Source organism: Scardinius erythrophthalmus (assembly GCF_964197995.2).
Source record: "Scardinius erythrophthalmus genome assembly, chromosome: 25".
Classification (NCBI taxonomy): Eukaryota; Metazoa; Chordata; class Actinopteri; order Cypriniformes; family Leuciscidae; genus Scardinius; species Scardinius erythrophthalmus.
The window spans coordinates 18,000,442-18,016,360 of NC_138245.1; the positions used below are offsets into that span (position 1 = coordinate 18,000,442).

General features: G+C 36.8%; 1 protein-coding gene across 1 annotated transcript in view; it reads right to left on the bottom strand.

Annotated features, from left to right (window-relative positions):
• Positions 1 to 15,919, bottom strand: part of atxn7 (ataxin 7) — a 43,117-nt gene that overhangs the window by 5,855 nt on the left and 21,343 nt on the right. Inside the window, exons 5-8 of the mRNA XM_081357533.1 lie at positions 11,452 to 11,556; positions 689 to 929; positions 259 to 536; positions 36 to 118 (exon numbers count right to left, since the gene is read on the bottom strand). Of these exons, the coding sequence (XP_081213659.1) occupies positions 36 to 118; positions 259 to 536; positions 689 to 929; positions 11,452 to 11,556 (707 nt within the window). The remainder of the gene's footprint in view (positions 1 to 35; positions 119 to 258; positions 537 to 688; positions 930 to 11,451; positions 11,557 to 15,919) is intronic.

Here is a 15,919-nt window from a genome sequence, read left to right on the forward strand (position 1 = left end):
TATTCAAAATTAAAATGAAGTGTAAGGAGACACACCTTGCATGTTAAGGATCTTGTGCATGGCTTATGTGCTGTCATATCCATAACCCCACAATGAATATCTGGATTAAACTCTCGCTCTAGAAGAAAAATATCATAACAGAAACAGAACACATAAGATCAAGAAAATGGTTGTACTTTTTTCCCAATACAATTTAGTAGAATTTCCTGAGACAAACAGCATTAATATACAGTAGCAGCAGTGACTATTAGCATTTACCTTGTCTCTTGTACAAGGGTCTTCTGCTACTGGCACTGCTGCTGTCCGTTTTCTTGTCTTGGGATGAAAGGTGGCCCTTTCCATTAGGGATCTGACCAGGGGCCAGCAGAGGAGCCTTTGGTATGGAGGGGAAGTTAAGGCCTGACTTCAAGGGAGAGGTGCTCACAGTATTGGAGGAAGAGGAGGTGGAGGTGGAAGAAGAGGTGGGCACGTGGGGGAGCTTGGCTGAAGATTCCCCCTTCAGAGGGACCTTGTCTACTTTGACAGCAAGAATTGGACTGGAAGGCAGAGAAATAAAGACAGCCTTATATTGTACCAAAGGTGGGTGTGTTTCATATTACATCTTTTGTCTTACGTAAGAATGGGCTGCTTATCTTAACAAATTTATCCACTAAATTCACTTTCACTCCATCAAAACACACATACTCACCTCTCATCTTGCAGCACCCTATAGGGGAAGTGAGGCTTCCGGTGAGGAGGCTTCTCTTTGGTTGGTTTGTAGATTTTAGTGGGGACGCTGCTGTTTGTGCTGGAGGTGCGTGCCAGTGTGCTTCCACTGACAGTCCCGCCCCCAACTCCGCCCCCAATGCTGCCCTTATTTCGAGAGATTGCAAATGCAGCAGAGGCGGGATAGTTGGATGGGGGCTTGCTGCTGGAGCTGTGTCTTCTCTCTGAGGGGCGAGACATTTGAAAGATTTTACCCTTCTATTGCTCAACATGTTGACGCAAAAATGTAAGTAAAACACATGTAAAGGCCCGTTTAGACCAAGGATGATAACTATAAATATAACGATAAAAATACAGTTCTAAAAATCCTTCTCAATATTAAAGAACAGCAGTTCACACCACTGCTATAACGATAATGACACAGAGAAACAGTATCATTGGAATCACTTTCAGAATAATTTTATCCAGCTGATGAACGACAAAAACATAGACAGCCAATCAGAATCCATCCTGATGTAATGAGCTCAAGCAATTAAAGTGACAGACATGCATGCACTTAGAATAAACAGAAAGATATCGTCCGCTGGTGTGGACGCAAATATATTTATCTTTATAGTCGTAGTTCTTGGTGTGAACGGGCCTTAAAGGTGGTATCAGTGATTTCAGGCCCAAAAATATTTTTATCACATTCATCTAATCTTTCCTAACGATCCGCTAGCTGCCCGCCCCATAAGCATGCCGTCAAAAAAACGCTTCTCTGTAGGCAGCCTAGGCTCTGAGATCTGCACACAAAAACAAATGGTTTAGCCAAACACTCAAAACCAAAACAAATAGTGTTCCAACCAATCACCGACAGGGGGAGGGTGTTGTGAGGTTTTGTGCTCGTGCACGGCTGCACGCGAAGTCAGAGCTGAAGAAAAAGCTGGCTCAAAACCTCACAACACCCTCCCCCTGTCGGTGATTGGTTGGAACACTATTTGTTTTGGTTTTGAGTGTTTGGCTAAACCATTTGTTTTTGTGTGCAGATCTCAGAGCCTAGGCTGCCTACAGAGACGCGTTTTTTTTGACGGCATGCTTATGGGGCGGGCAGCTAGCGGATCGTTAGGAAAGATTAGATGAATGTGATAAATAATTTTGGGCCTGAAATCACTGATACCACCTTTAAGATGTCCAGTAGGGTAATGGTAGATTTCAAGTTTCAAGATTTATAATATAATTAAGTATCAAAAACTAAAAATATTCTTTTTAATAGTTATTTGTAATGAAAATGTTTTTTTCATTTTTTCTCAGTTAACAATATCAAATATATTTTAAGTATTCTATGTTGTTAGTGTAACAAAAATGATTAACTTATTTTTTAAGTTTCAGTGTCAAAAAAAAAAGCAAAGACTGAAGAAAATAAATGAGACAAGCAAGAGAAGAAAAGCCAGGGACAAATATATGCTTAACTTGGAGTTTGATGAGCTTTGAACCACAAATTCTTTGTCTAGCTTTGCACTTTGTCCATGATAACTATTTTAAAGGGAAGTTGACCTAACTTGTAGTTAATCTAAGTAGATTAATGTTGCCTATTCAGACTCTCCTCTTCTAAATAAACATTTGCGCTCTCTCAGTCGTAATTTACAAGGCACAAATGTGCAAGAGGAATTAACTGCTGTGCTGCACTAACAAACGTCTCGGTCTCTCCACACTTGCCTGTCAAAAACACACAGTCCTGCTGCTCTGGCCCAGTGTTTGTCACTAAGCCCTCCAGCAAATCAGGGGCAAACACACACAGACACACACACTAGTCTGATGTCTCGCCAGTGTTTATCTGTGCTGATAAAACTACAGCAAAGGCACAAAAAAAGAATAAATAAAAGGAGGACACCAGGAAGAAATCCTTGACTTATTTATTTCTCAGAGAGGCTTGTGGCTTCTTGCCGGGTTGTTGGCATTGCTCCAAGAAAGTGAGCCAACATCAATTTGAGTAACCAAAGGCCAAATCGACAAAGCCCTGAATAGACCACAACAGTCCGTAATATCATTTTGCCCCATGTTGAAAAGCAATCTGCGACTGTTGTAAGGAAACTGTACACCAAATACTGCAACCTGACAAATGACCACAGGGAACTTCCGACATAAAATCAAGAGCCTCTTGCAAATGAGGTATGGTCAGCATGGACAAAGGCACAGTGTAGAAATTTACCATTTTGTATTTTACTTTGAAAATAGAAATGGAGAACAATTTAAGAAGCCATCAGCCTTTCAAAACTTCCTAGAGCTGTAATCGATCAAATTAATTGACAAAAATCCATAAAAAAAAAAGAAATGCTCCGATACCAAAAACTGATACCACGCATCGTGTCCAGTACAGTGCATATGACAAAGAAACATTGACAACAGAGCAAACAGAGAGCAGAATGGATATACCAGAGAAGGATGTCTATAAAATAAATATATCAAATTAATTGAATGTTAAAGAAATTAAATATTTACGCCTAGCTGCTGTGTGCGAGCTCATAAAAAACAAAACAAAGTGGATTGAGTGCGCAGCAGGACAAACGCGTGAGCTTGTTGAGCGCATCCCTTTTTCACAGATGCTGGAAAGTTTGTAGTTTGGTCGGATATGTCGGTAGCAAACAAGGTAAAACACATTACTAACGTAATGTAAAGAGAGAGAGGGAGCAAGTGCACACTCCTGTTGCATGCTCTTGATTGCTGATCGTTCACATGAACGTGCTGAGTGATTAAAACTAAATTGGATTAAAACTAGGTTAATTAAAACTGGATTAAAACATTTGAATTTAAACTTAATTATATATGCAAGTAAAAACTTGAACTGTTATGTGATATGTAGAACAAGTGGCTCCCTACATTGTTACAGGACAAGAAGTTTACAGCACGCACACTACCGTAGCGCGAACACGGAAAGCAGCGTCTCAGACAGTGCTTGAATACGGCACTGAATTCTCTTTCACGTCGCCTTGCGCTTGAAATGACGAATTCACACAAAATTATGTAAAAACGCCGTCTTGGCAATATCCTAGTTAACATAGTTGATAATGTCTTATGTGAACATAAACAGTTGAGAAATAAAACACGTGTAACAGTATATTGGATCCATGCATTCTGCGCTTCTTAAAGGGACAGAAACTGCTTCTGTGCTTTTAATGTTAATTGAACAACAAAGGACAAAGAAATCACTCACTGCTCTTTACTGAATGACTTTTGTAACTTTAATAAAAAAAATCTATATTTAATTTATACAGTGAAGACTATGCATTGTTATTTTACATTTGTTTACTTTATTAAAATTATGTACCTGAAAACTTCTGTTAGACCTACCTGAAAACCTGAAAAGCACTTTTTTATTTGTATCTTTGTTCTTTTGTATTTATTTGTGCTTTTTGTGATTGGATGATTTGTTCTTATTTTATTACTGACTGTTTACTTGTCTTTAACAATGTTTTTAAATTTACATTAATTGGGCTAGAAGTTTTTGCTGTAGTATCAAAATTGTAATTGAGAAAATGGGTCAGTAGAAAAAAAAAATGCCCTGTGCTATTAAATGAAAAATAAAATATGATAGAGCAATAGAATGAATAGTGGAAGTAGCATGAAAATAACTGAAGGAAATAAAGGATTCCTATTCGTTTGGTTTCCCTTACTAATATAATTAAAAATAACAAATCGAATGAAAACACAGGTTTGATAGTATCAGTATTGGCCTAGTTCTGGAAAAAGTGGTATCAGAACATCCCTAAAATTAACCATAATTGAAACAGCTTGCCAAAGTGAAATTTCTGGAAAAGTTTACTCTGGCCAGTAAACACCTTCAAACTACCATTGGTCTGTGGCGATTCAATAATAGGTAGGTGTGCTTCTTTGACATGGAAATCCCCGGTTAATTTCTTCTGTACATTTACTCGAGGTCAGACACCCGTGAGCAAAAACATGAACACACTAGAGAGTCGCTGGAATTCTAATTGAAATGGAACGCTGACACTGTTTTCTTTTGTGTTCATTTTTTTTCATGTTTAATACTGCAAAGCTGCTTGCTTTTAATAGTACTTCAACTAAAAATGAAAATTCTGTCACAAAAGAGGAAATTTTGGAATGTCAGTAACCAAACAGTTGATTTTTTTCCTCCATAATATGGTAGTCAATGGGGCCTATAAACTGTTAGGTTACCCATATTCTTCAAAATATCTTTTTTTTTGTGTTCAGCAGAAGAAAGAAATTAATACAGGTTTGGAACAACTTTAGGGTGAGTAAATGATGACAGAATTTGAATTTTTACAACAATCTCTTGTATAAAGTGTTATATAAATAAACGTGACGTGACTTTACTGGAGTGCCAAACTGCAGAGCTCGTGCAAACATCCACATCGCTATGATCAGATGCTTTCTTAACTACTGTTTTCTCACCCCTATCCATTTTTTAGAAAGGAAAGTACACAGCACATATTAACATATTCATCTAAACGACGCTGTCAGCAGTGGTCGGCGTCAGGATGTTCTAGAGGAGATTGTTAACACAATCTATATTTCGATCAGGAAAATCCAAACTTTCACCTATCATTTATCTCAAACATGGCTTACCATTTAAAACATGTAAGCAGTAGCCTAATATTAGCCACTTTGCATGGCCGCTTCCTCTAACGTTAACATTAACAGATAAATGTGGGCTATTATTAGATGCATATCCAAGTGTTTGTGTGGAAGCTGAAATAATACAGAGCTTACTGTATGATATGTTTAGGATAATTTATGTTTAATGCAATTCTCTCTATGGCATCTCTATAATATCCACTATACTGGAGGTGAGTCGGCATCGTCATCATCTATGCAGCCGACATGGACTCAGAAAACACTAGTTTATTAATAAATTATTAAAATGTTCTGTTCATAATCATTACTTTTGCTGGTGCGCTGCAACAAGTTTTATGCATGCGCTTGAGCTCTTAATATATTTTTTAAATGCTCATTATTATGGTTTAGTATTTCTCTGTAACGTAGAACAATGATATCATATTAATATCATAAACGTGCAACTTGTCAACAACAACAAAAAAATCTTTACTCAAGGGCAGCCCTAGTAAACCCTATTGAATTTATTTCAAAGACTTTAAATTCGACATTGCTTGAAGGACAGCAAGATTAAATATCCAATCAGCTAATCAGCTGAGGTTCAGTGTGACGGCAAAACCCCACAGTATCCACAGATACATAATGCAGTGAAAATTAAGGATAATGTACAGTCAGCCAGTCAATTTTAGTACAGGAAAAGTTTGAGTTCATTTTAAACGGATGAATGTTGAGAAGGATGCGAATTCATTTCTTATTATTCTTAAAGGGGCTTAAATGTAAGAATGTACACACATTAACCACTTTTTGTAGAGCCAATTAAACTTTAAAAAACGAGACCTTTCCTGACTCCCTAGGTTGGCTATGAAAACCTCTAGTCTAGACTGATTTTAATGTAAAGGACTTGGCGAAATCCAAAGGACAAGCATTTCTAAACACACAACACATCGCACTTTGAAGCAGAAAGGTAACAGCAGCAGAAGACACACCGGGTGCCACTCCGGTCAGTTAAGAACAGAAAACTTAGGCTACAATTCGCAAGGGCTCCCCAAAATTGGGCAATAGAAGGCTAGAATAAAGTTGCCTGGGGCCCGTTCTTTATACGTGGATTACTCAATTATCTAGATTTTTCTGTTGACGATTGTTAGTTTCTTCAAAGCTCATCCTGGAGTTATCACTGCATAATCACATCTTCTGATGGCTACATCTGGCAGGATAATGTGTCATGTCACAAAGTCATATAAATAATGACTCATATTTAAATTCTCACTAAAGCCAATCCTTTTAACATCATTTTTAAAATGTATTTGCATTTTTGATTGCAGATTCATATGTAGTTTGCGATACATATTCCTTAGTACTGCAGCTTGTTTCAGCTCATTATGATTTATTAATCCTCATCTCAGATAAGCACTTGCCAGAACTAGATTCTTCCCTACACTATTAGTCAAGCACTTGAGCATTTAAAAGTTTCATGGTCCGCGTAGTTAATCTGCTCATTAATCTTTCAGTCTCTAGAATAAAGGAGTCCCAGTGTTCATAAAAAAAAAAAACTCTCACTGCTAGAGTGAGTGATTGTGTAATGATCTCTAAAAAAACTGCAGGAGAACTGGCTCAGTCCGAGTGCAATAAACAGATCATATTTGAACATCAATGCAGTTCTGAAAAACTGATCTTCTGGAAGCTGAACAGAGCGTCAAGTGCACTGATGTCGACATGTTTTGGCTCTCTCAAGTGTGCTGCAACTTTCACAATCTGCACAAATTCGGAGTCCTGTGACATATTTTTGGATTCAGTTATGGCTACGGGAAATCTTCCAAACAAATAAGTTTTATTTTAGGTTCTAATAGCCTGTGAACAGCTGCACTGTGTCATGAATGGTTCATGAATGCTTGTGTACACCAAGCAGACAGTTTTACAAAACCTAAACTAAAATATTCACATATGAGGAATATGACATACAAAAAAATTATGAAAAAATGCTATGTATGCTACACAATTTTAAGAGAAAAATTAAACAAAATCTTTCAAAACAATGGTCACATTTTCAGGTTTCATTAATAAAACCATTCTGATTACTCTGACACATTTTGTAATTATGTTTTGAACGGTGACAGTGATGCTACTAAGAAATTATGGCCAAATTAAAGGCCAAAAAACACTGAAATGAAAAGAAAAGAAAAAAAGCAGAAAGTAAAAGGGAAAACAAAATGGTGTAAAAAATAGAGGTCGACCGATTCATCGGTTTTGCCGATTAATCGGCACCGATAGTTGATTGGTGGAACTATCGTTATCGGCAAAAATACATACTGATAGTTTTTCCTGGTTGCGTCCGCTGCTGGAGCAGCTGAGAAGCGCGCGCTGTCATTCATTACACAGTAAGGGAGAGCTGAGAAGGGTCTGCTGGCATCATGCAGTACAAGAGCGGCCTCTAGAGGTGTAATAAAAACTATCGCTGATGCCTCGTGTTGTTTATTTCGACACGTGATTCTGCGTGCTGCACTGCACTGAGAGCACACGCTGCGTGGAGAGCTCTGACATCAGACGCGCGTTTAAAGCACCGACAGCTAAAAGGTAGCCTATGTATACAGTACATTTTGTCATATCATTATAAAGTGATTCATTTGTTGACTAAATGCTGCATTAGTAGAGAAAGAATAGCACAACAGTATGTTTGTTTGCCTTCAAGGCTGAGAGGACGCTAACATTAGTAGTAGCCTACCTCAAGCGGTTAAAACACTGACAAAAATAAACGTAAGTCCGACCCGAATGTTTAATGTCCCAATTGTTACCTCTATTTGCATTAGTTTATATCCAGCTGGTCACTTTTATGCATTGAATATGCAGAGAAGTTGCATATTTAAAGCTAGAGACGTAAGATATCAAACTGATATGTTCATACAGCCGAAAGAAACATATAAACAAATCAGAAAAGCATTCGATTTCAGTTATTTTTTAATCATCACTTTAATACATATTTTGTTATTTTGATTAGATAATCATCAAGTGTTTATAAAATACAAGCAAAAGTGTAAGACTATACATTTAATATGTATGTCATTTCAATGCTCTTGTAGATATTTAAGCATGACTGTTTGGGTTTATATGAAATTATAACAATTACAATAAAATTCCATATGTAGCCTAACATTAACTAAAGTTAATAACGTCTGTATAAGGATTGTTCATTATTTGTTAATTAACATGTACTAATACATTTTTAAATTAAGGTTTTTAGTAGTACCTCAAGCGGTTAAAACACTGACAAAAATGTATTTGTTAACCATAGTTAATGCACTATCAAACTAACATGAATGATCAAGGTGCAATTGTATTGCTCAAATATTATACTGATCAAATTTTTGTACTTTTTTATTCATTAAGTTGGCTTGAAAAAGAACAGTTAAACAGTTACATTTTGAATGTAACTGGTTTTATTTGTTATTTAGAGTATTACTTTTTGTTTCAGTTTGAATGAATGTCTTTTATTGACTTCAATATTTATTCATATTATATATTTATTTCATTTAGCATGTTTTCATGGTTCAATACAGTTTTATTAGGTTTATAATAAAGTTCAGCACTGTTTTACTTGGAGTGCTATGTTTGTTTTTATCCAGTATCAATTTTAAAAACTATCGGTTGATTAATCGGTTATCGGCAAGTATGGCCCAACCTAGCTATCGTTATCGGTAAAATCCACTATCGGTCGACCTCTAGTAAAAAATAACAAACATGCCAGCATATAACTTGAATCTGAAGAGTTTTGCATTTCATTGGATCTTATATGCTCTGCAGACTTCAAGCAAACCAACTCAGATGCACGTCGGATCAGATTAATTAATTCACTTTGTAACACACAACATATGCAGACAACATTTTTAGTAAATAAAAAGCAGTATTTCGTTTTTTTCTTCTGGATTTTGATTCTGCTGTCCTACAGCCTTTTGGTAAGCATTTTGCCACTGGGATTTAATGAAAATTTGTCTCCCCCTTGTGGCCAATGCTGAAAAAATAAGTTCAAGTGCACCAGAATCTTAGTAATTCGATTCGATTAAAATGAACTCTGGTGCGACTGCTCTGTTAGTGTAGTTTGAATAAGTGTGAACCCTGCCGTCCAGACCTTGGTGTGCATCAAACAAGCGCTTCCAAACAAACTCTGGTGCGGTTCGACTGAAATATTAATGCAATACAGATCAAAGACATCTAAACGAACCAAAAACAGGACGTGATGTCACAAACTGAGACCCTAAAAATGACAGAATGCTCAAGCATCTCTGGTTCTTCTCATCATAGGAGCTACACTTCACAGTTCTGAGTCGGAAACACGTCTCCTTGCAGCAGATCTTTGTTTGTGGGCAACAGAGGAATTCCTGGCGCTGTTTTCTAAGCTCTTCATGAGTTCTCAGCCTGTAAATATAGCATCATATGCACGCACATACAACCAGCGCGTTTAGCCCAGCACATAGCATTGTTTTGGATGTTCAAAAAGTTCCATTGTAAAATATGGACTAAATGTATTATTTTCTGTTTTGGACCGAACCAAAAGAACAGAACTACAAGTGTGAACACACCCGTAAACAACAAAGTGGCTCACCATCATTTTCATTTAAGGTTAATTATTGTGTACAGAGAAACAGTTGGGACAAAGCAAGACCATGGGGCCCTATTTTAACGATCTGAAACGCAAGTGTCAAGCGCAAAGCGCAAGTAACTTTGTGGGCGGGTTTTAGGCGCTGTTGCTTTTCCCGGCGGGATAAATGACTCTTGCGCCCGGCGCAAATCTAAAAGGGGTTGGTCTGAAGTAGCTTCATTATTCATAGGTGTGGTTTGGGCGTAACATGAAATAAACCAATCAGAGCGACATCTCACATTCCCTTTAAGAGCAGACGCACTTTTTCCATAGTGGATTGCTATTGTAACGGCGGATTTGCCAGGCGCGCGCCAGGAGCGGTTCACAGCTGAGGAGAGCAACGCTCTCGTCACGGCCGTAAAAGACAGAGAAGTGACATTGAAATGGAGAAACCCACCCAAATTAACTTAGGTTAAACAGGCGTATGATAATTTGGGTAAATGTGTAAGCTAGATGTATGCTTTTATAATAAATTGTCTATCTATCTATCTATCTATCTATCTATCTATCTATCTATCTATCGTAATAATGTATGATTTGCAAAAATGAAAACTGCTGCTTCTGTGTAGATGAGAGAATCAAAGTGCGCGTTGTGCACACGCTACATTGATTATGGCCAAGCATGCGCCCTTAAAATAGCATATGAATAACATGCGCAACGCACCACTGACTTTAAACTATTTTTTCCTGGTTAGTGGCGCAATTGTTTTCTAAACCTGCAAAATAGCATGAAGGAATGTTTGCGCCGGAACACGCCTCCTCTTTGCGCTGAACCGTCCTGGGGAGCGCAAGTGTATTTCCTAACTTACCGACGTGCATCTGTGGAGGGAAAAGTCCTCTGTGCGCGGGTGCAAAATAGGAATGATACATGCGTCGGTGTACAAAGTCAATTGTGCTGGGTGCAAGATAGGGCCCCATGACTGGACCAAATGTTTTCAAAATCAATAAGAATGTAACCACTTTTAACACATTTTAAAACATAAGAAAAAGACCCCAGCTCCATCATAGAAGCCATCTGCAACCATTTGATTGACACCACTTTCTTAAAATTGGCAAAAATGCTCAAAGTATAATGGATTTGCAATGTTCATGTGCTAAAATAAATGATAGAAACACTGTTGACACATTTTAACCGGCTCAAAAATAAATAAATAAAAACCCTCAGTAAGGGTTTTCCTCAAAACACAGATCAGAGGTGTACTGAAATGGGAGTGATTTTGATTTACTTTATTTTTTATTCCTGGAATTTTCTGACGTCTTCGGGGAGGTTTTACATGTGCTAGATTGGATAAAACAGCACAGATGGGCCAACTAAAAAGAGCACATCAAATATTAACTTGAGGATAGTAAACAGAACTCTGGCGGTGGGTATCAAAGGCTTGTGTTCTTCCCTCTTCATGTTATGATAGTTGAGGCAGAGCAGAGGCGGGATTTCGGTCTTAATTCCCTTGAGTGAGATAAGATTTTTCTAAAACACCTCTATTGAAGACAGCAGGGAGAGCAGAGAGAGCAAGTCAACTGCGGAGAGCAGAAGGTGGTCTTACCGTAGTGTGCTTGGAAGGCCTGGGGTTTGACTACCTGACTGCAGTGGCTGCACATGACCAGGTAGAAGTCATCCTGTGCAGGACATTGGCCAAAGATGGGCATATCTGCGAAAACACACAAACACTCATTAGCAGGTCAAAATACCAAGTTTCGTGCCCTTCAGACAAGCAAGCGATTTGAACAACGCAGTTACACATGTAGCTACTTGCATGACTATAGAAGCTAATATTATTAATCTGCTTATTAGAAAAACTTACAATGTAAGACAAATTAATAAATATGGCTTTTCATATCAGCTGAAAGAATAATAATAACCTTTTTTTTTAGCGCAATTTTCCAACGGACAAAATTGCGATTGTTAACTCATGATTTCTGTTCTGTCTGTGAGCACCAATCTTGCACTTCTATCTCCTCCTCAACCAGACCACCTAGAGACTTCGGGTTTTCGGCATTATGTTAAGGAAGGTCTAATCTCGGGATTGCACAAAAAAAAAAAAAAAAAAAAAAAAAAAAAAAAAAAGATTTACTATCTCTTAGTGTTGTGATCCCATGACGTCAGAAAATTGCGCTAAAACACTCACTGAGTTTTTATTATTTGTTTTTGCTTTGCTTCGAAGAATCAAACATAAATTGAATAAAAGATAATAATAACAAGTAATTTATTTTTCAAATAGAGTAATAAAGACATCAAAAACTGATAATTGATCAATGTATTAATTCAAATATAAAAATGTAAATAAATAAATGACAAACTGACAAATAAATAAACAAACAAATAAACTTTATTGTTTAAAAATTTAGTTTAGTTAATGAGATTAAATTTTTAAAAAGCATTTAAAGCAAATGGACGAAGTACTAAAGTACTAAAAATACAGAATTTGCTGAAATTTTAGTGTTTTATCAATATATTGTTTGTAACACTTCTGTTCAAAAGTTTGGGGTTGATACTTTTTTTTAAATTATTAATACTTTTTTAATACTATTCAGCAAGGATACATTAAATTGATCAAAAGTGACTAAAGATATTCAAAATATTCCAAAATATTTATTTTACAATGCTTCTTTTTGAATTTTCTATTCATCAAAGAATCCTGAAAAAATGTATCACAGTTTCAACAAAAAATATTAAGCAGCACAACTGTTTTGATAACGCTGATAATAAGAAATGTTTCTTGAGAAGCAAATCAGCATAAAAGAATGATTTCTGAAGAATCATGTGACACTGAAGACTTAAGTAATGATGCTGAAAATTCAGCTTTGCCATCACAGGAATAAATTACATTTTAAAATATGTGAAGAAAAAAGAAAAAAATCATTTTAAATTGCAACAATATTTCACAATATTTTTTTTTTTTACTGTATTTCCGGTCAAATAAATGCAGCCTCATAAAAAAACTTATTCAAAAACCTTACAGATCCCAAACTTTTGAATAGTAGTGTACAATTAACAACATTTTTAAACATGAGGTAAACATCAAAATCACGCTACACTTAACTCTACTGTACATTACAGATCAAATTTATTTGGGTTGCATGTTCTTGTGCAGCTTTCACTTTCATTGTGGAAAGACAGATGACTTCCTGCTGGAATCAGGTCACTCCTGATTAGGACTCGCGAAGTAAATGAGTGTAAGATGCATGTAGAATCTAACCTAACCAGTGAATGGAGCCTGAAGTGAATCTGCCATCAGATTATACACACACAAAATGCCCAAGTTAATAAACAGTGTCTATCCACCACACTTGTCAAAGGCCCAGTTCAGCTGAGGCCACCCAGACCATTCCGGGGACGTTCCGGGAAAAGCGCATGGGTGAGTTCACGCAGTACAGACGGTCACTTGCAGCAGCGCTACTCTGTTTTCATAAGAAAGGAAACAAATAAGTGATAAGGGATAGCCGGCTACTGTGCCAGCGTTTCAAAGGTTGCCCGAGGAGGGGGTCCTCTGGCAAGCGAGGTGTGTGGGAGAGCCAGTGAGGAAAAGAGTAATTGAGTGGGAAAACGAGGAGAGGAAAGAAAGTGAGATTGCTGATTAAGAGTGGCAGTTGTAAAGTAGTGAAATCTGCAAGGCCAAAAGATTATAAAGCAAGTGGAGGAGAGCCGTACAGTAGGTGGCATTTGGCTTTCAAGATTCATACTTTCAGAAAGTGCCCTGAATTGACAAGCAGAGTTTGTGGTAAAAAGTCTACCCAAACCACACAAATAACTGCACTGAAAATAGATGAAAGCAGTTGAAAAAATATCTGCATGTTAAAAAAAATAAGGAAAGAAAGAAAATGGCTTCTATTCTTGGCTATTTAGCAAGGACATGCTCCAAATGCAAACTACCTGTTTTGTACACTCTGGGAAAAATCTAAAATATTTGACCTGACCTGAGGTCAGCAACATGCAAATGACCATTTTCTAACAAAACAGATTGTATGCTGAACCAGGGAAAAACAACATTATTTGATTATGGGCAAAACATTCAAATAATCGGTGAAACGGCACCAAAGCCACTGTAAATGTCATTCTTCGAATATAAATAGTCACACCCATAGCGGTTTATTTTTTAATTCACATTTAAAAATGTCAATAATCACATTTAAAACTGACAAATAAGTAAACATCCAAAACGATTTAATGATACACTAATTTTTCATGTAAATGGACAAAGAAAAGTACATTTTAAATTCTTCATGAAAATGAAATTTAAATGTTTTCTCAAAATCATGCTTGTTACATTCATTTGTTGCATAACTATATTGTATATTATAGATCAAACGTGTTAATCTTTTCCACACAATGAAACTACTTGTGATCCTGGCTAATGCTACAAAATCAGAGATTTTCGAAAAATCAGTCTTTTTGAAAAAAATGCAACAACATCAGTTATATATGATAACGTTAAAAATGGGTTTTGAATCATGGCCTAGAAGCTGACATGTTGAGTCATGGTGCTAATGCCAGAGATGTGGGTTTGATTTTGACTTCTTTTTTTATAGAATAATATTAAGAAAAATTCGATAAGATCCATTTGTTGAGAATGATCCAAGTTGTTGAGAATGTGTTTGTGCGAAACATGGCTTAGCAGTTGACATGATGAGCCCTGGAGCTCATGCAAGAGATTTGGGTTTAATTTAAACTATTAATCAAAAATGCTACAATATCAGATTTTCACCATGGCGTTGAGAATGTGTTTGGGATATAAAGGCCTAGCAGTTGCACGATAAGTCTTGGTGCTCATGCAGGAGATGCGAATTTGTTTCCGGCTTGTGTCCTTTTTTGAACTATTTGTTAAACAAAGCCACAAGATCAGTTATTCTCAATGTGTTTGGGATGATGCCCTTGATGCAGCAAATGTGGGTTTGAGTCTGACTTGCATTCTCTCTCTAAAAATAACACGTCTCCGACCAACTTTCACTGGGATAGATATTTAAATGCACTGACAATACATCTTCACATTTAACTTGCAACACCTTTTGTTAAGACTTCATAAACATAAACCAAAGGGGTAAACGAGCAGCAAGCATTATATTCAGAAGTGTTTTGTCGGCTGAAGATGTGGAGCTCAGAGAGGCACTAACTGTCCATTAGTCTGAGAGCCAAGAGGTTAATTAGTGTGAGTGATTAAAAGAGGGGACAGGAGCAGCGCTGTTACTGCTGTTCCACTGCAGCTCCTTCACACAGAGACACAAGGACACTCCAAAAAACATCACTGCCTGAAAAGATGACATCGAGTCGCCAGCGTCACCTGGGCGTACCTGTGTTGCTCTCACAGTAATCACTGCAAATCAGGACAATAGCCTCTTCAGAAATTCACAAAAGATCAAGCAGAAGATATCCAGGGCTAGGGTTTTGATCCAGTTATTCTGATTCAAGATGTTTGCAAACCTAAAACTTGTCATCTCTTCAGAGAAATACTAATATATGGCGCACTAACATTCCATTATTAATCTAATTAAATGTGTGAGTTGCTGCCTTATATAGTATGTCTGTTATAACTGCGTCCAAGTAACCAAACCAGTTTGGTCATGTTCAATTAAATGACTACATAACACATCATTAAAAAACTGCTCCCTTTATTAATCTCTAAAAACATCACTGTGCGAGTGCAACTGAATTGCATTCATTTCCAAACAAAACAATTCAAAAGTTGAAGCATGATCTGATGACAAGGTCAAACAGGCTAAATGAAAATCACTTGATCAAATATCAGTCTATGCTTTTAGGTGTATGTTAAACATCATTATGTTACATTTATGAACATTCAGCTTGCTAATACATTTCCTTTCAAACATTATGGTCTAGATTGTTTAATGTTTTTGAAAGAGGTATTTTATGCTCATCTATAAAGTAAAAACAGTGATATTTTGAAATATTGTTCTATTTTAATATATTTTAAAAAATCTAATTTATTCCTGTGATGGCGTCATTACTGGAGTCATCAGTGTCACATGATCCAACAGAAATCATTCTAATATGCTGAT